The sequence below is a fragment of the Marmota flaviventris genome, chromosome 1, assembly GCF_047511675.1.
Source record: "Marmota flaviventris isolate mMarFla1 chromosome 1, mMarFla1.hap1, whole genome shotgun sequence".
Taxonomy (NCBI): domain Eukaryota; kingdom Metazoa; phylum Chordata; class Mammalia; order Rodentia; family Sciuridae; genus Marmota; species Marmota flaviventris.
This window is the reverse complement of record NC_092498.1, coordinates 9,019,963-9,046,962: the sequence shown is the minus strand read 5'-3', so window position 1 is coordinate 9,046,962 and position 27,000 is coordinate 9,019,963. Positions and strand designations below refer to the sequence as shown.

Genomic DNA, 27,000 nt, shown 5'->3' with positions numbered 1-27,000 from the left:
TCATTGTCATTTTAATGTTACATTAAATTTAATCACATTAAATCTGTATAGCCCTTTGGTAGTATGGCCATTTTGACAATATTAATTCTTCTTAGCCAAGAGCATGGGAAATCTTTCCATCTTCTAAGGTTTTCTTCAATTTCTTTCTTTAGTGTTCTGCAAGTTTTCATTGTAGAAGTCTTTCACCTCTTTTGTCAGATGATTTCTAAGTATTTTTTTTTTTTGAGGCTATGTGAATAGGATAGTTTTCGTAATTTCTCTTTCAGTTGATTTATCATTGGTATATAGGAATGCAACATCTACTCTCTACATGTTCAGCCAATTTGGGTATATATTTATATTTTGCATATCATGTGAGTAGTATGAAGACAGAAAGGAAGACACATAATTTTATTTGAAACTATTGATTGACTAACAAAAATATCTATATTTTGTAATAATATATGGAAGCTCGTATATGATAAAGCATTCTAGCTAATATATGCATATTTAAAATATTATAGACACTCTGGTCAAATAAATTATATATTTAAATAGATAAAATTAATTGATTTAAAATATACCATTTAAAAATTTTTTAAAAAAATATATGTCACCATGATCTGAAAATTATTTTACACTTATTTCTGCATTTGGAAAACCAGTTCATTACAGGGAGAGAAAGACCCTGAACATTTTTAAAAAATCTTTTGAATCTACTTTTTTTGAATAAATAAGTCTCTTGAGCAGGAGGGAAACCTGAGCAGATCAGGCTTTTGGGTAAGGCCAGAGATGGATGGAAGTGGGTCGTGGAGAAGCTGACAGTCTGGGTTCGGATGGCTATGAGAAGACGGAGAGCTACTGACAAGGTAGAATTGACGTGTGTGATGCATGTGGGGAGTGAGGACAGGAGCAAGAGGTGGGATGACTCTTGTTGATTAACCCGCACAACTCTAGAGAGGGAGAGATCGAGAGTAAGGCTTCTGAATGACTGCTGACATGGGGACAATGACCAAATACCATCTGGGAACAGGAACTGTGCATCTTGAGTTTTTAACGTGCGAGGCATTTAAATGGAGAAGGTCAGAGAAACTTTGGCTACATTAGTCTGGAGCTTGGATGGAAGCTATAGACACAGATATGATTAGTGATGTCCTCACATGGCTGATGGGTGAAGCCCTGCGTTTGGATAAGGCACCTCTAGGGACCGTCTCTCAGGCAGGCAGAGCAAGCCCAGGGTGAGTTTGAGGAACTTCCACACTTATATGTGAGAAAGAAAGACTGAACTGACAGTGCCACAAAAGTAGAAAGAAAACCCTAGACAGTGTACTACTTTGGGAGCCAAAGACAGAGAAGTTATCAAGAAGAGAGAGTGGCCTTGTGAAGCTCCTCTGTCACCACCATTTCATTTGTTTGGGTGGAACAGCAGCAACACTGTTTTCAATGGAACTATGTCCGGGTTTCTGAAGCTTATCTTCCTCTCCAGATTGTAGCAATCTTGGGGACAAAACAATGCATTGTTAGGTGTTTAATAAATGCCACGAGGATTGCCTTACCTCAGCAGTTTACATGTAAGCCACATGCCGGAATCCTCTAAGCAATCACCTTATAGATATATTCTTACTGCGTTCACAACATCTGCCTGGCTAGCATATAATACGTTGCCCATTGTCCAGGTAAATAAATCAGGAACACAGCATCAGTTGATACAAGATCAAAAAGTTGATAGAGGCAAAATTCTGAGCCTTATATCTTATGCTCATCCAGTACAGGTAAACAGGAAATGTGATGCATGTGAGTAACTGAATTTGAAAAAGGGCAGCAAAATGTGTGATGTCATTTATTGTTAAAATTAAGTGATTAAAAATTACCTTCAAGGGATTGTGGTCTCTACTGCTGGTAAACCAGTGCTGGACAAGGGAGAGGTGAGGTCACTGTGCCCCATCTCAGCCCGCCCACATCTCAGACACCCCTTTTCTCTCCATCTGTTATTTGTGTCCTTCTTCTACAGTGTCCAGATGGTCCTCAATGATCTACCCACTGAGCCGAGGTCAAACACCCCCGCCCTCCTCCGTGTCAAAGATCCACTGATTGAACTTATTAAGCCAAGCTCTTAGGGCAATCTTGGTTTAATAAGTCCTTTGGTCTCTGACACTGACGACCCACCTTTTATTCCTTCCTTCCTACCCTTCTTAGATTTCCTCCTACCTCCTCCTCAGTTCTCTCCCTGCTCCCCTCTGATACCCAGATGATTTCTGAAGCTGCAGCCCAGCTGTGGCTTTCTGTGCTCAGCGAGCCACACAATTTCTTCAGGCAATTTTTCTGCCTCACAGCACGACGCCTGAACTCCAGTCCCAGCCTCTCCCGTGACTCCCAGATGTGAATATCAACTGTGGATTGAGCGTTTATCTTAGATACCCTAAAGGTCCTTCAGACGTGAAAGGCCGTCTCTGGAGTCATAAGAGCCCCTCCCACCCTGGGCCCCTTTGGGTCCCACTCCTTTTAGACCTGAGGCTCCTCCTGTGTCTCCCCCGCTGACAGAGGCAGCTGGACTCTAAGCGCCATCCCAGATGTTTCTTTGTACAGTTCCAGGACCAGACGGGGTCCTGGTATCTTCCTGCCATCCCCTTCCGCTTCCCTGGCATATTCCAGATAAGCCAGTGGGGAGGGGGCGTGTTATTTAGCCAGTAGTCAGGGAAGGTCTCTCTGCAGGTAGTCTCTCCCTGAAGGCTCTGAGGGAGGGAAGGTGTACACTGGGCATCCCTCACTCCAGGATGAAAATGCAGATTTGCTCGTGCACCTGGTCGGTCCCCTGACCAATACAGAGGCACCAGAAAGTCCTGAACTGAGGCAGATCATGTGGTGAAAAATGTATTATTGTTGTTGGTCCAGAATTAATAGACACCTTTCACCATACACGTCTCCCAGATAGCCCACAGATTGTTCTCCGATGAGTCAAGTGGAGATTTTCATATGTAAATTTGATCTCAGCAAATCTTAAGGATACACTGGGATCCCCACTCTCATGAAGTGACTGTACAAGAGGGTAGAGAAGAACATGCTCAGAACACACACGTGCACATAAGTAAACAAATGCAGCAAATTCAGATCATGACAACTTGGGGCAAATTCTACTGCAAGAAATATTTCATTGACGAAACAGAATGAGAGAATTGGTGGAATAATTTTAAATAGAGTGGTCTGGGAAGACCCTTCTTGGAAAAGTGATCTTTGAGCAGACCCGACTCAAGAGAATGTCAGCTGTGAAAAGTACAAGTAATGTTCCCGGCAGGAAGGGCTAGGAACTCAGGTAGGAAATTGGCAAAGTAGTGTGTGAAAACAGGGCAGAACCGTTTCTAGATGTGATAAATGTTTAAATTGTGTATCAAGGGGAAATCAAGCTTGTGTACAACTTCCCTGTAAGTATTTGCTTTATTAGTATTGTTTTAATTTTTGCACCTATAGGATATTCTAACAATTGTTATGGTTTAGGATCTCTCTGTGTATAAATCTGGTTAAGAGGGATATGAATTTAAGCTTAAATGGTAGTCAGAAATAAGAATATTTGTCTTTTAAGGCCACAACATTCAGTTTGGTTTAATAAATTCAATTATTCACATCAAGCGTCCCATACCCCTGAGAGGTCTGGTACAATAAAGACTGAGAGATGTTCTTCAGTGACCTGGAAGTCATCACAACCCGAGAAAGAAGGATTCCACTGACATTCCATGGGAATTGAGTGCAGTTACATTGGAATCAATTTAATCCAAACTAGGGTTCTTGGTTGACAGAAGAAGAGAGAGCATACACTACCACGATACACACATTTTTAACAGTATTTTTTTGTTTTTGCTAATTTAAAACTTATAAAAAGCTACAGTACAAGTATAAAGGCCACTGGTATAACCTTCACTCATATAATTCTGTTCAAGTTTTCCTAATCCTCCAACAGCATACTTTACAGAAGAAGACCCTCTCTGGGACATCCGTCACACTCTGTTGTCCTGCCTCTCCAGCCTCTGTCAATCACAGGGCTGCCTCTGCAGCCCCTGCCACTTAGAATCAGATCTTCAATTGCTTCTTGGCTTCACAGCTCATTCCTAAAGATCTCAAGTCAGTCATTAGTTGACGGCCCCTCACCCTGCATTTGTCTGGTATTTCTTCATGGTTGGACTTGGCCCTTGTATTTTGGCATCAGTGTCAAAAGGCCACATCTTATTTTTCTCATTGCCTTCTGTCCAATTGGTCCTGTTTCCTGGGATGATCACTTGGATCACTTAATTGAAAAGCTGCCAGCCAAATTTCTTTACTATAGAGTGACCACCAACTCTTTTGAAATTAAAAATTATTTTTAAGGAGATTCTTTGAGAATTTATTCCTTATTCAGCTTCCACCCACTTATTTGAGCACAAGTGGTACTTCCTGCCTAGATTTATTATTAATATAAAGGGTGAAAATGGTGACTTTTATTCCAGTGTTTCTTTGACATGTATTAGTTTCCAGAGTGCAATAGAAATGACTTTCTAATTCCCCCATTGCTGCTCATTTTTGTGGAGGTGGGCTCATGGGTTCCTGAATGATTCACTGGGACATGACCTGAAGCTCTGTTTTCTTTCTTCCTTCCTCTTTCCATTTTTGATTGATAGTGAAAATATATGTTGGATGCTCAATTTTTATTTTTATTTTTTGCACATAAATTGCCTGAATTTGGGCAGCAGAAACAATTGCAGGGTTTTCCGCATCATTCTGCCATGGTCCTGACATTCTTTGGGCATTTCTTTGCTTTATGATATAATAAAGTATTGCAGACTCATTGTACTTTCCCTGACCCAGCCCTGAAATCAGTCTGTTTCAGTTAGATATTCATCACTGTAACCAAAATACCTGGCAACAACTTAAAGGGGGAGAAGTTTACCTTGGCTCCTGGTATCAGAGGTCTCAGGACATAGATGGCTGACTCCATTGCTCTGGGCCCAGAATGAGACAGCAAGTCATGGAGGAAGGATGTGGCAGAGGGGAGCTGCTCCCCTCATAGCAGCCAGGAAGCAGAGACACAGAGGGAGGAAGGGGCCCCAGGGAAGATGCACCCTTCTAGGGCACAGCCCCATGACCCACCTGCTCCAGCCACGTCATACCTGCCTACAGTTACCACCCAGGCCATTCAAACTAGGATGGGCTGATTAGGTTACAGATCCCATAATCTATTGACTTTACCTCTAAACTTTCCTGAATTAACACAGGAGTTTGAAGGGACACCCCCATATTCAAACCATAACTGTCCTTTTTGAACGAGTCCTGGTTTTAGTTAGTAGTGGAGACAATATCTGGGCTACAGTGTTCATTGCTTCTGAGGTGACCCTGTTCCCCAACTGTCCCCGGTAGCCATGCAGTAGCCACATTCACAATTTTACCAGCATTTATTTCTGTCTACACACAGAGAAAACCACAGATGGATGAAATGCCACCCTAAGCCCTCAGAGCTCAATCAGTCTCAGCATGTTCCACGTTTGTACCTTCCTTCTCTGACACTGAGGCTGGCTCCTGCTCTGCTCAATGTATTTATTTGTCCAGCCACACTGGGTGGGTGTCCCGTGTGGGACAGTCCCATGTGCTGGCTTCAGCCACTGCTGGCCCGCTTCCCAACTGGCCTTAACTCCCTGCTTGCTTGGACACCAGCCCCCAGGCAGGTCCTTTCCTGCCCTGATGAGTGGGGTTTCCACTGTGTTATTCAGGGAGGTTGAGTAAACAGTAGAGCTTAGTTAGTACACACTTTGTAGAGTCTTCCAAAACTGAATTGAAAGGAAGACACTACATGTTTTAAACATTCTAATGGCATTCCACCAGCCTCTGACTGACTTCTGAAATCTCCAAACTCTAAAATAATTGCACAAGGAGAAGCCTCGCATGCACATGGTTTTAGGCTTGTGAAGTTGCCAGCCCTGTGCCGGCTGTGTGTGTCCTGTTCCACCGGATTCACATTATACTTTACAACAGTTTAGATTGGCATTCTAATGTCTAAACAAATGTCGGCATGTTTCTCCCTGATGCATTTCTGAATTAAAATTTTAAAACCTTGAAAATGCATGGATTTCCTTTGTCAACAAGAAGAACAATATACTGAGTGGACTTCAAATCGGATATGAAGTTTTTATCTGCTATGTTTTGAAACAGAAATCTTCAAACATGACAGTAAAGTAACATAATTACAGTGATCCTGTGAAGAGGGACGTTTTCCTGGTAGTGAGATGCAATTGAGACTGACAAGGTTACAGTTCTTTACATGGTGGTGGTTGTAACACATTGTCAACTTTTAGAACCCTGTAGTAATAATCCATATATAAATATTGTATTTTCATTCTGAATTTGTGGGTATAAATTTAAAGTTTTAAAGAAAATGTGGAAAATTTTTACCTCTGTGATCTATATTATTTTTCTACTAACTTGACAATTTTAGTTAAATTTTACTTCATTTCCATTTTATATCTTTTCATTTCTGACCCTGAAAATCCCAGCTGCAAATTTATAGCTCCAAATAGTCCTGCTATTAATCCACTAGGCAGGTTAAACCCTAAGCTTCAGAGAAGTGCCTACAAGAACCCCCAGATAATAATATGTTAGTATTTTTACTGAAATTATATTTGTCCATAAAGGAAACAAAACAGAATATAAATAATATGTTCTCCTCTATTTCAAAAGGAGTTGGAGCACCAGGAATTTTAGTCCAAAGACGGGAAGTCTTTAACACATTGTTAACTATAAAGGAATTGCCTACATATGTCAGTTAATTTGTTTTGCAGGTCTGAGTAGAATTAATAATTTTATATTAATATTTGAGTTCTAATTCCTAAAAACTGAGAAAATGAGAGCAGATTTGTTCATTTTCATCTAAATCAGTTATCTCTTGGTGCATTGAATTGCCTCAAAACTTAGAAGTCCAACCCAGTAAGCATTTATTAACTCTTACTTTATTGGAGGAAGCCAGTGAGTCAGAAGCAGCTTAGCTGGGCAATTCTGTCTTGCAGTTACTAGAAAGGCTGCCACTAATGCCTCTCAGGGCTGCAATCTGAAGGTTGATCAAGATGGAGCCTCCACCTCATCTATCACCTGGCTGATAGTGGCCTGAATAACATTCATAAGAATCCCATTCAGTTTTCAGGGAACTCTATTGGAAGTACTACCACCAGCTTGCACTGAAAGGGACAGAGAAACAGAGGAGAATGTATTATTTATATTCTGTTTAGATTCCTTCCACATGAGTCCCTGTTCCTCAGATTGCTTGAGGGTTTCCTGACATAGGAACTGGTTCTCTTATAGTCAGTGATCCCAAAACTAAAGTGCAACCTCGAATGCCTTTTATTACTTGGCATTAGAAGCCAGCTAACACTGTGACTCTTCACTGTGACTTTGCAAAGGCCTGTTACACATGTCAGCATTGATTCATTGTGGGAGGGGACAATGCAAGACCCTAAGTACTATGAGGTATTTAAAGAACCATAGTTATAATGTGAAGATTCTATGGCCATACTAGATGTTGTTTGCCAGGTTTCACCCTCTGGCTCACGAAGATTCATGTCTCTTCAGTGTGTAAAGTGCATTCATCTTCTCCAAAAGCCTTCTAAAATTACATTTTATTAGAGCATCTGCCTAAAATCCAAATCAAGTCAGACCAAAATGAAGCTCCTAGGGAGTTCCAAGAGGATAGAAAGCTGTTTGGGTTCAGTGACTTGAATACAACTATTCAAGTTGGGTTCTCTAAAGACACGTGAACAGACACACACAAAGTGCACTACACCAGTAATAAATGCAAAAAGAAACCAATTTGTACACTTGGATTCAAAAGATTAAAATAAGATGTCTTGGACCATATCAGTTCTGAAATCTAGCCAGGCATATATTGGTTATTTCTTGATTAGGACTCAACCCTCCTCTTTCTCTGAAATGGTTTTCCATGACTCTTAGCTCTGCTCTTCATGTTCTTAGTTCTGCTACTCTAAAACATCCTTCACACGTGTGTGTGTGTGTGTGTGTGTGTATGCAAGAATTAAGAAATTCCCACTCAACATGTATATACATACACACATATACACACATATATGCATATTCGTATATATCTTGCAGTCTGTGTTTGTAACTATAGTTTCCTGCACATAGAAGTTTGGGGCTCTCAAAGTCATTCTATTTTGAACCATCTCTGTTCCATTCAGTACAAGTTGGTGGTTGTACTACCAATAGAGTTCCCCTAAAAATGGATAGGATTCTAATGAATGTTATTCAAATTTGCTCCATTAAATAAAAGGCCATATCTATAATATCATAAAGATAAACTCTCCCCCTCCTTGGGCTTCTGGTCTATTAAGGTCTATTAAAATTATTAGAACTTCCATTGTTTAAAGTGTAGATGTGCTAGGTATACCGATAAGCTACTTAGAGGATTCTTTTGTTTAAGTGGATTGCTTTCTGACATGCCACCTAATGTCTTTCTGAGGTCTTAATGAATTTTATGAATTTTACAGTCATATCTTTCTACCATTGTTAGATAATGCTTTCCTGGTATTTAATCATTGACTGGTAATTTCTTGATTCTTGCATTGTTTGCTATCTGAATAGAGTGATTAAAAAAATAACATTTAACATTAAGTCCATCAGGTCTTGGCTTCCTTAGATTTAGCATTTCTTCCTTAGTTTCTCTCTCTCTCTCTCTTTTCTTTTACTAAAAACACAAAGAAAGTATCAGATAGTACCTTTAATACTCTGCCTGGAAATATCCTCAGATTGAATACATAACTTAGTAAATACATCTTTTTTCTTTCCATATTATCATAGACAACAATGTTGCTAAAGTTCTCCCCACAACATAGCACAGGTCAAATTTTCTCCCATTTGCAATAACAATTTTCTCGCCTTCCTTTAAGCTACTACTAAAAATCTCCTCAAGAATGATTAGGATTCTGACCAACAGATCTTCTAAAATCCATCCAGCTAACTTGTGTATCTCAGCCCCTACATTGCTACCGCATTTTTAGGACTTTAATACAATTTTTTTCCAGTACTAAGCAACATACTCATTATTTCTTATTTCATAGCTAATCAACACCCCCCCTCCAATAAATTTACAACCATGGTTGTCTTTTCTTACTTGTCATGGACCTCTTCAAGGGGCTGCTCAATGGCATAGTAGTGATTTTCCAGAGGTAGCAATCATGGAGACAAAATTGGAAACCAGCCTTGGAAGTGTCATGCATTGCCACTACATGTAATTTCCTATTGTCCTCAGGGGATATCCCTAATTCAAGGTGGAAGGGGTCTACAAAATGTTGCAGATACCAGTTGGGCAAGAATAAATGGAATCATGTTAGAAACTTAAATAATAATACGAGAGAAAAGAACCCTATATTTATTTATTTATTTATTGTTATTTTTAAGAACCCTATATTTAATGAATACATAGTATTTTGTCCCATAATTATCTTCTCTTAGAATATACCTTATGTAGGAAAATGAAAGGACTTGACAATTTCAAACTTCAAAATTATCAAGACCAAACAAAACATTGTTCTGGGAGACTTATAAAGCCTTGTTTTGTGAACTTAATTATGCCTAATTTGTAGTGATCAGTGTTTGTGCAGCTGCTTTGCTGAAGAAGCTCTGTTCCCCCAAATATATCAACTCTTTTTGGAATCTCACAAAGTTAGTGGGGACATTCAGAGACACCCAAGTAATCACAAGAGCAGAAACAAATGATAGTCTTGTTCTGAGAGGTTACTAAAGTTACAGCTGGATGTTTTCTCTCTACTAAGTTTAGACATTAAGCCCCATTCAACTTTGTCTTGATTAAACAATTGAAAATCATATGTGTACATACAACTATTCTAATCAGCATTTTCCTAAAGGGACTAAATCAATGCAAATTTAAAAAAAAAATGTGACTCAGAAGAAAATACCCACACACATGCGTGTACACACAAAACATATATTGATATTGAAATGGAGCCTCTGATTTTTAAAGTCAAGAAGTTAATTTAAATATAATCTTACTTTTATGTAGTACTGCATTGATGGAAAAGAATATATATCTTTGTGGTTAACCCTTAAAGGAGATTCAAATAACAGAATTAGACTTTAAATATTGTACTTGTTAGTTAAGTGGGAAAAGAGGTTTCTATTATACTATACTATTACTCCTAGTTAAAGAGACTAGGACATTTTCAAAAATTTTTTAATGGCCCATTTTTGTTTTTGTTGAAAATTCACTTTTACTTTTTTAATGGGATATGTTGTTCTAACCCATTCTGTACAAATGTGTTTTTTTCCCCTACAAATATAATATTGGATGAAGTGAATTTATAAATAACTTCAGATTCAAAAGCAGACTAATTAGTACATTTTCAATTCTTCAAGCCTGCAAATTTGGTATTTTAGGGACCATTGTAAAAAGTGGAAACTTTGGGGACTTTCTGAAGACACTTAATGGAATCTAGCAAAATCATTCCCGATGGCCCACAAATTCTCTGTGTAATAGAATTATAACTTTTGTCTATTGAAAAAGCATAATTGTAATTGCTTAGCAGTATTACTTTAAAGTTATTTATCAATAAAAATCTTACTCTCTCCATTCCCTTGTAACATCAACACTATTTACTGGGGGTTTCTTCTTTTTGTCTCAGTGTTCAGTCTCTTTTAATTTTAGGTCTGTTATCATTTATAAAAACCATACTGCAGTAGTTAGCTTCTATAAGATGGATATTCATAACAGGATGCTGGTCGTTTGTCAGAATTTATGTCTCTATAATGTTCCTTTGCATTTTATAAATTGGGAAATCATTTGTGATGCAACTATGTCTTTGCATCAAGTTGCACATTGACTCATAAAAGAAATCCACTTTATTGATTTATATCGCTTTCTGACATATGAATGAAAGGCCCAATCAATCCTGTTAAGAAAATGGGAGTAAATGCTGAAGGTAGAGGAGAAAGGAGGTGGATCGTTGAGAAAACCTGAAGTTTGGTGTCTTCTTCTCAGGTCAGGCTCAGGTGAGGACATGTAACAGTGACCTTGAAATGCCAGAGGGACAGAGAAATTGTCATAGTAAGAAAGACATCAAAAGAGAACTTTAGAATAATAGTTGATCCCAGAGACAGGTGTTCACCATTATAGTCATCTCCAGCTTCTTCCCCTGAATCACCTCACACTCTCAAGGAGCTCACTCTTCTGTGATAGGCACCATGAAGCAACATTCCAAGAAGCACAGCATTTGGGTGCAACAGCTATGGCAGGTAGCACACCCATGAGGATTTGAGTAATGCCGGACATTGATGTTAACATTTCCATTTCTTCTGTTTCACAGGTTTTCTGAACCAGATGAATAACTCAAGTCACTCTGTTCTTCAGCCTTCATTCCAAGGATGCATGCAGCTTATCCAAGTGGACGACCAACTTGTAAATCTGTATGAAGTGGCACAAAGGAAGCCGGGAAGTTTTGCAAATGTCAGCATCGACATGTGCGCCATCATAGACAGGTAAGTCTGTTCATCCTGCCTCAAGTGGAACAAACTTTACCAAGGCATTCCTTGGTTGTACAGCAAGTGAAATGCCCAGAAAAAAAAAGTTAAAAAAAAGAATGAAAGAAAGAAAAACAAAAAAATGGGTGAACTAGGAATTGTCACTTGCAATGCCTATTAAGTATATTTGTGACATTGATATCATTGATAAGAGAATTATATCTACATGTGTGTGTGTATGTGTGAGTGTGTATTATAATGTCACTTTTGTGCATCGGTCTGCTTCAGAGAATATGAGCATCGTGCAAATACTTTTGCAAGCAACAGCTAGGTTATGGTAGATCTCTGACACGTCATTTGAACATTTTCTCCTTGTCTTGATCATGATTTGACCTCAGCATATCATCCCCTCCAAAGACACTGCAAAGAAAAAAAGATAAAACATTATAAGATGTTTCTGGACAAATGAGGATTTATTAATGCAAAATATTTCAAATAATTCATTCTGTTTACAAAATGTGTGCATAGAAATATTACAATATCTAGTCTGTTTCAAATTTTTGCAAATCTGGAAAAGTGCTTTTCATAAAACCCTTAATTGAATTCTCACAATGTAGAAGAAACAACTTTCCTATGAGATACTCTGAGATTATTGTATACACTACCTTAACATACTTCTGAAAATGTCATTCATTAAAACATTAAATGATCACATTTTGTGATGTTTTGTCTGTCAACAAATTACTACATCTAACTGTGAGTTAAAGTTAACCTAGTGACTTAAGATGACTTTTAAGCTATTTTCAAATTTTTTGAGCAAGATCTATCTTATTGTGAAATATAATCCCATTAATTTTATATTATAGAAAATAAAACTTCATTAAAATCTTTTTAAATTTTGAAATAAGATGACTCTTTCCTCAGCTTCCTCAACCCCTAGGCAGACCTTGTCTTTAAAATACATTTAAGTTGAGATCTTTGGGGGGGCTGTCATTCACAGAAAAATGAATCTCATAAATATATAAAACAGTACATTATGAGGTAAGTTTTCTTCCGTGTATTCTTAATAAAACTGTGTTCATGTGAGTGGTAAATCACAATTTATTGTGGGCACAGAATTTAACTTTTTAAAGCCTAAATATATTTATAATAAGACAAAGATATAACATGCTATGTATTTCTATTATATGCATGAGAATAATGATTCTAATATCCTACACAGTTTATGTTTAAATAGAATTGTGATCTATTTTAATAGAAACATACTCCTAATTTTTGAGTCATTATGTGTTTGTTAGGTATTATTTCTGCCTAAGGCAAGAAAAGATGAAAAAGAAATTTTTCTGATATTAAACATTTCTCTACATAGTTTAATAATTGTTTTCTATATAGGAAAATTTTATTTCTTCTTAATAGTTATACAATGCAATCAAGTATTTTAGTACCTAGTATTTTTTTTCCATGTCAGTAACTTTAATGACATAATAATTCCTGTGGATAACACTCAGGTCACCTCATTCAGCTTCACTTGCAGGCTAGATCTTGCATTGCTGTTTCAGTCAGAACATCGCATTGTTGACCATCACAATTAATTTTTTAATGGAGAAGGGCAGGTGCTATTGAGATTTCAATGTCTTACTCTGATGGAGACAATAGGATCTAAATTGCCTCCCCCATTTAAAAAAAAAAGAAAAAAAAGAATGAGACTTTGGTGAATGACAAGAATAGAGGAGGGCACTCCTGGCGAAGAGACCAACACAGAGAACACATGGCAAACAGAATGCAAATTTTAATTTTTGGCAGATATAGCTCTCCCCCGCCCCAGATGGGTCAGTCTCAATATCTACAGTGCCAAGTTTCTTGTGATGGTGGGGCCAGGGGCATTTCTTTCTATCCTTTAGGAAGGGAACCTTGGAGATTAGCTGGGGGTAAATAGTCACATTGTCACAGATTTCCTAAGCTCATTAAGGAGATCATTTTCTGCTTGTCCTGTTATTTTAAGAGCAATAACTTTCACACATCACATACCAATAGGTACACTCAGAGCCTTGCTGAGCCTGCTGGTCATGTCCCCCTTTAGCTGCATCTCATCAGTGAGTCCTGGGGTTCAGCCTGTTCTCCTGCAGCAGTGGCCCTCAAGAGGATATCTCCTTATCAGCCAAAGCTTCCAGCTGCCCAGTGTCCACTGCTTAATTTTTAAATTACACAATTAGGCACTAAAGAAGCCTGCTTTGACTCTTTCTTACTTTTCTTCTTTCAAATTGCAGCTTGATTGATTGAGGAATTATTTTTGAGGGGGAAAAAATACATGAGAACATGAGGGGAAAAGAAATAAAAGCTCTGCCACAGTCCTGATTTAAAAAAAAAAAAAAAAAAAAAAAAAAGTTTGGAGCTAACAAGAGCAGCTACACCTGCCTTGATGAGTAGAATTCAGGGGAAGAGCTGGGGGAGGAGGATGCTGAGGGGTTTTGTCTGTGTGTCACACTGGAATACCCCATGATTTTTACTGTTTTTCTTTTTTTCTTTCTTTGTGCATTTGCAAGTGGTTTGTCTTCTTGACTTGCTTCCTTGCAGAATACAGCAGTGAAACAAGGAAAGAGTATGTTCCCTAAGCTGCAGAACTGCGCTTTCTTCAACACTTACTTTGTGACTGCATATTAGACAGCAGGCAGCATTCTAGGCACTTGAGACAAATCCATGAACCAAACAGAGATTTGTGCACAGTTGAAGCTCACACACTGGGGGAGGAAGGGCAGATGGCGAGAGACGAATATAACTTTAAAATGAATATAATGAGTTTGAAGGACTAAGTGTTATGGGGGTGGGGGAAGTAGAGCAAAGTCAGGATTGGCATGACTGGAGATCAAGGTGTTTGGTTCCAGCTTAAGCGAACCTCACCAAACCCCAAATATTCATGTTAACAGAATTTGCCAATTTGTGGAAAGAATATTCTAGGCACAGAGAATCATCAGCTCAAAGATGCTGCCTATCGTGACCAAGGATCTGTGAAAAAAAAAACAGGTGGTGAGCTTGGAAGGACAGAGGAAGGGCAGCAAGCAGGAAGACCTGCACAGCCCTGAGAGCGACATCCTACACCCTGCAGCTCATTGCAAGAATTTGACATTTATTCTGAGGGTACCAGGGAGCCCCTGCAGGGCTCCCATTGAGCAATGACACCCTGCAGGTGGCACATTAAAAGCAGGAGTCTGGCTCTGGGAGGAGAAAGGTAGAAGCAGGGTGACTAATTAGAAGGGCCTTCTCATAATGCAAAGAGAGGTGCTGGCAGCCTGGACCAGGGGCCTGGTATCTAGGAAGACAGGTGTGGTCAGGTCTGAGTGTATTAAAAGGGGAGTCAGTAGGATGCCATGGTGGATGTTAGATGGAGGATGTGGGAGAAAAAGAGGAAATGAGAACACATCCAGATTCTTTGATAAGAACAACGTAAGAAAGGGAGTTTCTATTTCCTCAGATGGGGAAGGCCTGTGGTACTATGAAGGGACGATGAGGAAAAACGTCAGAAATTCAGTGTTGGTTGTGAGTAGGTTCCTCTGTTGGACACCTAAGTAGAAATGGGGAGACACAGTGGGATGTAACTATGGAGCAAGCCTGAATCTTCAGATTGCACAACGGTCCTCATGACTGACAGTGATCATGGGGCTCTGGGCCTTTGGGGTCTTTTTTTCCATCTCCTGGGCAGTCCCAGGACCAGAGGAGAAAGTGGTGGTGGGCAGGAGCCTCCCGGGACAGCTAGGTCTCTGGCTTTCACCTCTCAGTGATTTGCTCTCAGATAGGAGGATTTTCAACAAACCTTCAATGCTGGAAGGCTACTTGAAGAAAGATAAGCTATCTTGAAAACAAGCTCCTGTTTCTTTTTGCATCTTCACCATCTTTTGTCCAATTCTGGGGTCAGAACATCATGACTCCTTATAGCAGACATCTTTAGGCACGGGTCCAGCTCCTATTTCCAACTGTGTTTTCATCCACATGAGGTTGAAAATCTGACAGCAAGAGACTCTAGCAACACTCCTAGAACCCTCTTAGGCTCATTCACTTCCTCCCCCAGGGAGAGGCACCCGAAGAACCAGAGGTCATTTCAGAGTTGGGGAAGGTAGGGTGCTCAGGGGCTGGAGTGAGTCCCGGACAGTCAGTCCTGGCACCCATTGGTCAGGTCTGTACACTAGAAGAGTAGCTGCAGAAGACCCTGCTCTGGGAACTTTGTGGGCCCACGTGGTTGCTGGACTTGCTTTCCGTGGTCACACCCAGGAGGTGTGGCAGGAGGGCGCTGGCCTTAAGGAGTTGAGCTTAAGAAGGTGGTGATCATGCTTGGGTTGGTTTGGAGCAGTGAGGTCTACTTACTCTGCAAGCTGCAGTTTCTATTTCAAGCCTAAAGCAGCCTCCACAGCTAAGCTGCCAGCAGGATGTGTTTCACTTTATCTTAGGCAGGAGCAGCGAAGTGGCACAGCCCTGGCTAGGGAGAGATAAGCACAGGTCCACGCTGGTGTTCTTGGGAAAAGCTTTTGTTTCGCTGACACAGAGGAGGCTCTGTCCCTCCAGCACCCTGTTTAAAACACTCCTGATGCCTAGGGCTGAATGGGCAGGAAACCAGAGATCACCTGGCTGGATCTATATGCAGGGGGGCGGGGGACACTTAATCCTTGCTTATTTAAGTCAGTGTGAGTCAAGTTTTGTTTTCTTAGAGCCCAAAGCCTCTATCCTTTCCTCACCCTCAGCATCTAACATCAGCACAGCACCTTTTTGAATCAGAACACAGAGGGACAGACTCCCAAATGTGCAAATGGCTTTGAAAGAAACAATGATTCTTTTAGGATACATTAAATTACATTCTGCTGATGTCCTCATAGCGATTGGACTAAAAAGCCATTTAGAGGCCAAAGCAGATTCATATTGTGACAGTTTACTTTTGTGCATATCTTTTAACGGGGCTATAAAAACTATAAAATGTAACTCATTAGAATTTTAGAATCTTTTTGTTCTTTTTTGTCCACCTCCCTAGTAAATATATTAGGAAACAAAACCAGTAAATATTCCAGATAGCACAGAGAGTGGAAAAGGAAAGATAAATGTCCCAACTTAAACACAGCCTACAAAATTACCCCTTGAGAAATTGTGAATAGACTAGATCCTATTCCTGAGTTAGCAATTAAGTCTTCATTATATTTTTGGGATGGAAGTGCATAATCACACACCCAGTATTTACTTTTTAATTCAATGGTTTCTTTTCACCAATGTCTACCCAGTTTGATTTGCTTTTCCTTGAAAGACAAGAATAAGTATATGAATTTTTATAAGAGCATTTAAATGAGGTCTGGGTAAATGTGATGGGAGATATCTCAAAACCAAGTTGACTGTGCTGGAAAATTAATAAAATCAGTCCTGAAGGAGGCCATAGTTTCTATAAAAGTAGATTTATAATTTCCAGTGTTTTATGGTAGAGTGCTTGCTCAGTATGCCTGGGTTTCAATGCCCAACACCACAACAAAAAATAAATTAATTAAAGTACATTTTACTGTCCTTAGGTTTAAAAAAAATGTAACATTTTCATTAGAAACAAATTAATCTTCACTTGGTTATAAGCCCACATTTCTAGTAAGTAGCAGAAAAATAAATAAACTTCAACATACAAAGGCCCTGTAACCTCACTTTTTAAAAAAGTATTCAGTCACTGTGGGATTCAAACGTAAAGGCCAAACTCACTTCTGGGGCCACTGTCCACCCTGAGAGTTCTCCTGGACCCCTAGCATGACTCTTGGGGGGTCGTGTATGCAACATCTGGCCATGGAGGAATAGGCTCTGCTCATGTGTCCACCCAGGGTCCTGCTGGGCTCCCTGGAGATGCCCCTGCCTGTGGTCAGCTCTGTTTCACTGCCCACTGCTGTGCCAACTGTTTCTCCTGGCTTTGGGATATGACTTGGCTAGTGCTGGCCTCAGGCTCTGGAATCTGTGAAAGGTGGCAACTGGACCCAGTTTGTCTGACACTGTCTCAGCTTTGGTTCTGGGCGACGCACATCTGAGAGCCCTCTCAGTTCTGGTAAACCCAGGGCCTGAATCCACCTCTGTGTGTTCTGTGCTTTCTTTCCATCTCCTCCATCTGGCCCACCAGCCATCTAATAAGCATGTTTACAGACCCCCCGTGGATCTGTGCTGACTTCTGTTTTTCTTGGAAACTATATAAGAACTGAAGGGGGTGGGGGGGTGTCAGAAATTGGGGCTAACTCTCTAGCTGGCTTTGTGCATCCAGGCCACCCTCTCTATGGACAGCAGCCACCCAGGCTGGCAGGAAGCACTCTGCCCAGGAGATTCTCTCAAGCTACCCTGGCCATAAGTCTCAGTCTCAAATTGAGATTCATTCAGTCAAAATATAATGATTGAAGATCATACCAAGCCATCCGGGAGGTAATGCTTAGTGATGGAGGGAAAGTGATTGAACAGACCTGTATTGTTGTAGTGCCTTGTTTTGGCCTGTGTGTCTAAGCTCTTACGGTGCTTCTCCTTTCTCTTAGACTTAACTCTATCAAACCAAAGCACCATGGCTTTGGACTAAATTATATCCACACAACTATTACATTTCTGTTGTAGTCCCAGATCCCAAGATGAACACTCCTAGCTGCTACTCCCCCTATAGGTGTCATTGATTCACTTACAAGACAACATGATAAAAAGACAAATAAACAAAACCAGAACGTTATGTTAAGGGAAACAGCCAGGCACAGAAAGAAAAATAGCACATAATCTCACTGACATGTGGAATCCAAAGTAGAGCTCATAGACAGGGAGGGTAGGACCAGAGTCACCAGACTGGCTGGCAGGCCTTAGAGAAATGATGAGAAAGGATACAAATTTTAGTTAGAGGAGAATAAGTCCAAGACCTCTATTGCACAACCAGGTGTCTATAGTTAATACCATGTATTCTCCAAAAAATGCTAAAAATAGATTTTACGTATTCTCACCACAAAATAAAAGTATGTGAAGTCATGCATATATGTTAATTAGCTTGATGTAGCCATTCATAAATTATGCAGATTTAAAAACGATTCTGTACAATATATCTATAGTTTAAAATTAATAAATTCTGAAAATATAAAAATTATAATAATAAAGACTAAATTAAAAAAAAAAAACTATTTTCACTTAAAACCTCTCAGGATTGTTTCCACTGTGATTAAAAAAAAAAAAAAAAAAAAAAAACACCTGTCTCATAAACACGAGTATTTCTGTAATGACAAATATTGGGCCACTTTTCTCTTCACCTGGGTCTGGATGACTGAAGATTGCCACTCTCTGGGTTGGATGCCTGCCTTCTGGATTCTTCCTACCTTTCCAGGCCTGCTGCCCACTTCTGTTGTCTCTTTAGAAATGTTAATGTCAACAGTCAGGCTGGTACCCCCTGTGCTAGCACTTCTTTTACACGGGAAACAATTTGTCTCTTACTATTAGGTGAAACTTCATTACTCAAACCCTGGGCTTCAGGGGGAATCTCACTTTCCCTTTACAGTGATCATGCACAAGAGCTCCAGGAGGCAGAAAGTCTCCCCTACAAACTCTTCATTATTTGAAGCTGCACCAGCTCTGTGCTTCAGGCATTGGGACTTTGACCCAATCCAACTCCAAAGCAGCAAGAACAGGTGGGTGGGAACCAATTCTGGGGGAACTTGAGCCAATAAGCAATTTTCCAGGAGTGCAACTGGATTTCCTTTTGGAAAACACTCCAAGACAAGCTTCTCAAGATCCAAAACCCTAATCACCAGCTTAAAATGAACAAATAGGAAAAGACTGGTTGAAAGACCCCAGTTTTATTTTCTCATAGGGCAATTCATATGGTGATCCTTGATTCACTTTGTCATGATTCTTGTTGATTTTTTTTAAACATTCTTTTTTAGTTGTAGATGGACATGATACCTTTATTTTATTTATTTATTTTATGTGGTGCTGAGAATTGAACCCAGTGCCTCATATGTGTGAGGCAAAGGCGCTTTTCTGCCACTGAGCCACAAGCCCAGCCGGATTCCCGTTGATTTTATATTGCAAATAGCTGTGTTCTTTCTTGTTTCTGAACAAATCAAAAGGCTAGTGGATTTCTGATAAACCATATTTTCTCATGATGGAAACAGTTTTATTTCTTTTCGTTCTTTCTTTTCATTTTTCTTTTACCATTTTACAGTTTCTTTGATTTAAAAGGCATATACAATATGGTCCCCTCAATTCTATGTTTTATACCTTTCTTCATAACAAAACCTCTTTGGATGATACGTTCAGAAAAGAAAAATCAGAAATAGCAATATGAAACTAAATGTTTAAGTGCAATGTGTCTGCTGATCAATGAAATGCTCAGGAGGAGGATGTGACCAGGAAGGAACCAGAAAAGCTACAGAAAGTATAAGAGGAAAGAAAAGACAGAGCACCATGCACCAGCCACCTGCTACCAGTCAAATCCCTGGCCACAGTGTGCTCATCTGATCAGAGCTATTGCTAACATTAGACTCTGGGCTTTCTTTCTGATCTTTCTTGGCCTTCCTGCTAACCCCAGGCTCCTGTCTGAGCTTTAACTCTATTGAAGAAGCCATTTGGTTTCTTTTAGAACGGACCCAGAGAGGATCTTCCTGTTTATGCTGACACATTTGAGTCATGGTCATCTCTCTCACACAAAGGCATCACCTCAATTTCTAAAATTATTGACACTGGAAGAGGTTTCAGGAGTTCCTGGGCTGGGGTTAGGGGGCGGGGGACCTCAACTCAGGACAAGTGGGATCTGGGCAAACAGTGCAGAAATGAATTTAAGGATGCATTAGTTAGGCACAGTAGTGATTTATTTACGAAAGTAGAGATACATTCAAGGAAGAATGTGGGCCATCTCAGGAGTGAGATGTGCTTGGGATCCTGGGCTCTTCTTTTACAGGAGACTTGGTGAGGGGTGGAAATGGAAGGTGTATGGGGATAATATTAGTCTAGCAATCACAAGACGGTTTATGCAGTACTGATGATTCTCAGAATCTTAAATGACACGATCCCTATTCCCTGAGTAGTAAATATTGTTGGAAAATACCTTATAAGTTTCTTAAAATATTGTATTTTTGTTTAACTTATTTTTTACATATGCCAATTAACAGTGTACAGGGTAATTTTCATAAGCAAGTGAATGTACAGTAACTCTAAGATTTAGAGATTTCTTAGACACTAGGCAGTGACAGGCCTAGGAGGGAGAACTGGTTTGAAGAAGAAAGGTGTGCGGAACCAACCTTCTCACAGGCTTTCAGATTAAAGATAGAGCCTTCTTGTCCTTCCTGACTACCTTTGATTTCTTTGGTCCTACCCAGCATCACACATCCAGGCAAACCCACCCCATATTCAAGTCGGTTACCTCTTGGAAGTGATTTCAAAGTGATTTTATTTCCAAGTATAAATAGAGGACTAGAAGAGCAAAAACTTATTTTTTAAAGAAGGTAGAAAAATGTCATAGAAGATAACTCTCCAAAAGAAGGGGAAAAAGAAGCAAAAGTCGAATTAAAAATTTTAGGATTCAACAGCAGCCCTATTCTTCTTTGATGTATTGCATGCATTAGGACAAAAGAAAACTATATTTGCTTTTGGCGTGGCGTATAGCTGTGCTTTGACATTTAAATCCCAAGGAAGGCCTAGTGCATGAAAGTAATGTCAGAAATACAGTCATGTGTTTGAAGATAAGCAGAAAGGAAAAAGATAAATAATTTTAACACATAGCTAAATCATCTACAGGAAGATTTAAATAAGACATTTGATTTTTACTTCTCACTTTTGATATTACATTACCTGAGATATAAAAATAATAGCAAGTAATTTAAAAATATTTAAAGTTTGTTCTTAAATATTTTCTTAAGATGATTGCTATTGTCAGTTATGTGGATACATTGCAGAACTAGGATTAAATCAGAAGAACTCATTCAACACCTTTCCTCAGCCAAACTTAGAAATAAATAGACACCATTCCTTTTGTAATATAGGACATTGATCTTGATGGCTAAAGAATCGGAGCTAGGAGGCTGCCTTCCTTTATCTATGCTATACCAACATCAGTGGGGGAATCAGTTCATTCCCAGATATATGTACTTAAGTCAGACTTCTTATTGGAACCACATGAATTAATTGAATACTAATTTTATTTTCAAGTGAGTAGAGGCAGAAAAAAAGTAGAATATAGGAAAAGCTAATTAGTCTGTTTTAGAAAGGTAAATAGCCACACACACACAAAAAAAGCCCTATACTTAGGTGCAAGGCAATTGCAAAAACCTACAGATTCACATGGATTGAGATCTGTGTGACTGAGATCACTCAGATCAGCAGTGGTTTCAATTTTCAGCATATTTTAAGAAACCAAAGCTTAACATTGAGGATACTTCTTGGAAATGACTTATCAGAAAGGATTGTGGATTGGATTTGTAGATTTCCAGTCAGCCAGCACCACCCAAAGACTCCAGAGCACTTCCCTAAAAATAGGAATTTACATGATGTAGGGTGTTCAGTGGCATTAATAGGGTTGAAGTCTACACCTTTTAATGACTTCTTTCTTTACTGGATTTCATTACACCCAACATGTGAAGATGTGTGCTGTTCTCCAATCTGGATAAAAAGAAAGTAAAGTTCACTTTCTCATATCGCTTTCTCTGTCTGAGAAGTCTTTGCATCACCAATAATGGAGAAAGAGGGTCTGGGAGGGGAGAAAGAAGGGGAGATGAGAGAGCAGAAGGAGAGGGGAAGAAGAACTATTTAATATCATTATTCACTGATTTATCAGAATGGAAATTTTTACCTTCATTAACAGAAAAATCAGAGGTAAAAATTAAAAAATGGTCTTTAATTATTATACCAGTTTAAAAATAACATTTTGATAGACATTCTTTTCTTACCTACTTAAATCATCTATAACCTAAGATGTAGGGAAAAGGAGTCATATATTTTTCTATGCATAAAAACAAAAACCAAACAAAGTCTCAAAAGGGGTTTTATGGAAATCTGGGGCTTTCCATCATTTTAATTTTATTTGTTAATGGAAAACATTACCAGACCCAGGTTTAGAAGCTCATCTCATGGAAAAAAAAAACAGTGTCTCAGATATGTGTGTTGGTGAGAAAGAAAGGTTTTATTGAGTGGCCAAAGAACTGAGAGGGACCTCTGCTCACACATCAGCTTCTGCACTCCACAGAGCTGAGGGGATGATATAAATGGGATAGGAATAATTGGGGGGAGGTGGAATAAAGGCGAGGAATATTCATGTCTTTTCTTGGAATTGGTGGAGATCTTCTAGGAACTCAGATTCCACCTCTTTTTACTCATTTCATGCTCTGGTGTTTCCTGCCTTGGTGGCTGATGGTGTCTTCAACCTTGAAGAGCCAGGAGAGAGACTGGGCAAGTCTAGGTCAAGTTAACTCTGTATTATAGTTCTGGACCAAGCATGTCTCAAATGATCAACTTGTCTCCATGCAGACCTGAGAAGAATTTGACCCAAAGGTTAAGGCAGCAGTGTAGAGAAACAGAATATGAAGACAGAGAAACCAAGATTTTCTTCCTATTCCAGTCACCGTGGGACATCTGCAATCCCCACGAGAGTCAGTGTTTTCAGCAAAAGTGGTCTTCAAGTCTATGATAACTACCCTAGGCAACCATTATACTCATAACCCACCTGTCAGAGGTATGATCTGCATCAAAGCTACTGGGAGACCAATAATGTACTGCATAGCATGTGACCTCCACAATTAGTGATTTTTTTTTTTTTCAAAGCTAAAAGCAAGTGAAACTAAAGGATTATTGAGGTTTTTACCTGGTAACACACAGGTATTTCTTTTTTTGTGTGATTATATTTTTATTTCTAAAATCTTCTCTTAAGAGGACAACAGGCTTAGTTTTCTAAATCATATTGTCTAATAATTTGGAAGCAGATATTGCACTATTAGAGGTAAGTATGTGTTGCTTGTGTGTATGAATTCATCAAGGAACTTATTAGAGCCTGCATCTCATTTCATTTACCAAACCCTGTGCACATCAAAAAGAATTCTGCATGAGCAAGAGAGGAATGCAGATGGAAGGGGTGGGGAATATGTATGTGTTTATTTGGAATAATATCTAAAAATGAGTTTGTGATTAATTTTAACAAATTGTAATATATGAAAGGGAAATATTAATCAACAAAAAGATGGATTTAACTAGACTATCACCTACACTTGTGATAAGGGGAAGCTCTCTAAGGACTACAGGACATTTTTTCATAGGATTAACTGTTTTCCTCCATCAATTGGTGCCTGTTGAACTTTTGTTCTGGAAGTTTAATGATCTTTGCTTATTTGGCATAATCCCAGAAAGACTTCATCAATATGAAAATTATTTTCATGGCCACACTTCAGTGAAGACCCCCTCTGGGTAGATAGACATGACATCAAAGTGAATTTTTTTTTCCCTTAAAATTTCAAGCATTTGAAAACAGAAGAAAAAGGCATGTTTTCAAAGTTAGAAATACCATACACACAACTGCAAGTTTCTTGCACACAGTTATATTTCATTAAGTCAAAGGACATTTTTTAATCTCCTATGAAAGTCAAGGCCTGGTGCTAGTCTACAGAAAGAAAAAAAACAAAAACCCAGAAGATTTAGAATAGGCTGTCTCAGAAAATATCCCAACTCAGAAAGGGAAAGAAAATATTCATAAGAAGAGTTAAAACTAGATTAAGAATCACATGCTTTTTAGTCACTATAAATGATGGTTTCCATAGGAAAGGGACTACCTGTGTGGTTCGGTGCTTCATACAGGAAGCCATTGGATTTAAGAGGAGCTTTAGCCTTAGACACTGAGAAGACAAGCCAGGCAGAAGCAAGGACATGAATGCAAGTGAGGCATGGGTGACCATGTGTTTTAGTCAGTTTTTAAGTCACTGTGCCCAAAAGACCTGACAAAAACAACTTAGAGGAGGAAAAGTGTATTTTGGCTCATGGATTCAGAGGTGCAGTCCATGGTGAGCTGACTCCATAACTCTGGGCCTAAAGGGAGGCAAAACATCAGGGAAGAGGGGAGGCAGGATATCAGGGTGGAAGCGCACCATGAAGGGAAAATGCTCTTGATGTGGCACCAGGAAACAGATAGCTCCTCTCACCAGGGACAAAATGTAAATCCCAAAGAGACACCTCTAGTGACCTACCCCCTCCAGCCACACCCTGTGGTCTACAGTTACCACCCAGTTAATCCTTCCCAGTGGCCTAATCCACTGATTAGAGAACCTCTTTCACAATCTAACCATTTTACCTCTGAATACTCTGCACTGTCTCATGCATGAACTTGAGGATAACTCATATTTAAACCCAGTTCTTTCTCTGGCTCCAAAAACTCAAGCCCATCTCACATTTAATCTATTTAAAGAATTCCCATAGTCTTAACAATTCTAGCATTTCCCAAAAGTCCAAGTCCTAAAATCTCATCTGAGCTTCAAGGCAAATCCATGGATATTTTCCCCTGTAAAGATCAAAGCAAGTCATATATATCCATTTTATAATAACATAGAGTAAAAAGTTTTCCATTCCGCAAGGGAGAAATTGGGGCATAGAAAGAAGGAATAGGACACATGCAGCTGGAGAAATAAGTCTTGCAGCTCCAGGGTTAGTATCTGGGACACCTGACATTGTGATGTTATGTTAAAGGCTGATGTAGCTCCATCCCTAGGCCTTGCTTGATGCAACCCACGTGGCCTCTCTCTTGGCTTATTTCTGCTTGATTCCTGCAGTTGACAGATATCCCATGATACTGGTGTCTCTTAATCATGGGGGTCTTAACTACAGCTTTAGCTTCCGTCTCACATTTTATGCACCAGCCTCTGAGGCACAGCACTCAGGGACTCCAACCCTGCTACATTTTAACTGGCCAAGTTGTAAGTTTTTCAAATCTTTCAGATTGTTGCTGTGCTCCTAATTATCATAGTAAACTTGACTAAAAGCCGCCAGCAATATCCATGCGACCCCTTGAATGCTGTGTTGCCTTGAAATTTCTTCTATCAGATTAATTAGTCCATCACTTTTAAATTCAGACTAATGAAATGGGCAAAATGTAGACAATTCTTTGTCAGAATGTAGCATATATGGTCTCTAGTCCAATTTTCAATAGATTCCTCTTTCTCTGAAATCTCATGAGTCCAGTCTTTAGTGTCCACAGCCCGACAGACTGCTCGTCTTCTGAGCCCCATGAGAATGACCCGTTACTCTTTGCTTACAATATTCTAAAACTTTTCCAGTTTGCATCTCTAGACTTTTAAAAATTTCTTTCCCCTCAAATCAACTCCAAAGGTTGCTGAGCCACATGATCAAGTTAATCACAGCAACAACCTCACTTCTCAGCCCTGATTTATGTTTTAGTCAGCCTTGTATTAATGTGCCCAAAAGTCCTGACAGGAACAACTGAAAGAAGGAAAAGTTTATTTGGCTCATGGTTTCAGACGTTCAGTCCATGATCAGCCAACTCCATACCTCTGGGCCTGAGATGAAGCAGAACATCAGGTTGAAAGGGCATGGTTAAAAAAAAAGAAGAAGAAGAAAGAAAGGAAAAGAAAAGGAAAGGAAAGAAAGAAAAAAGAAAAAATCTGCTGAGGATATGGAAGACATGGCAACCAGGAAATAGAGAGTCCAGGGACAAAATGTACATCTCCAAGTCATGCTCCCAGGATCTACTTCCTCCAGCCATACCCTATCTGCCTATCATCACCACCCAATTAATTCATATTGGTGGCTTTAACCTACAGATGAGGTTAAAACTCCCATGATCTAGGAATTTCACCTCTGAACATTCTTGCATCGTCTCACACACAAGCTTTGGGTGGTTAATCTATTTAAACCATAAAGCCATGCCATATTTTTGAATATTCAAAAGCTCATTCAAATGACGTCAGAAAGCTTATATATATGTGGAGTCATGGAAAATTTGGAGAGATATATTTTCATTCATTTATCCATTCATTCCCCAATCACTCCTTGATTACCTATCACCTGCAAGGATGCATTAGCTTTGAAATAGACATAACTTTTTGGACTCTACCGACTAATAAAAGAGAGATCGTATTGCAAAAATTGACTAGTGTTGAAATTGAAGGATGTAGAAGCGATAACATCTTGTAATCTGCCTGGAATCCAGATTAAGATGGAGAAAATCACAGAGGGTCAGCTCTCAGACACACAGGAAAGGCACTTCCTCTAGGCAGCTAGAAGCATGCAGAAGGACATGGGTGTGAAGACAGGGATACTAACGTCTTCAATGAGTTTTTCTTAACAAGAGCTGTATCAGTTATAATCAGTGCAAGTGGGATCTGGAAAATACTGAAAACAAGTAATAACAATTGAATAATGGGGGAGGTAAAAGGAAGAAAATTAGAGCAGGCAAGGCAGATTTGTGTTAGAAAACATGCAGATAATGAGATACTGAGTGAAAGGAAAGTCAGGGATGTTCAATACGGCAGCCACCAGTTACATGTGGCTATTAGGCACTTAAAAACCAGTTGTTTC

At 39.3% G+C, this 27,000-nt stretch overlaps 1 protein-coding gene across 1 annotated transcript in view; it reads left to right on the top strand.

Moving 5' to 3' along the window:
- The window catches only part of Cntnap2 (contactin associated protein 2), a 1,323,006-nt gene that overhangs the window by 484,059 nt on the left and 811,947 nt on the right, over positions 1-27,000 (top strand). The window contains exon 10 of the mRNA XM_071605412.1: positions 11,325-11,496. Within this exon, the coding sequence (XP_071461513.1) occupies positions 11,325-11,496 (172 nt within the window). The remainder of the gene's footprint in view (positions 1-11,324; positions 11,497-27,000) is intronic.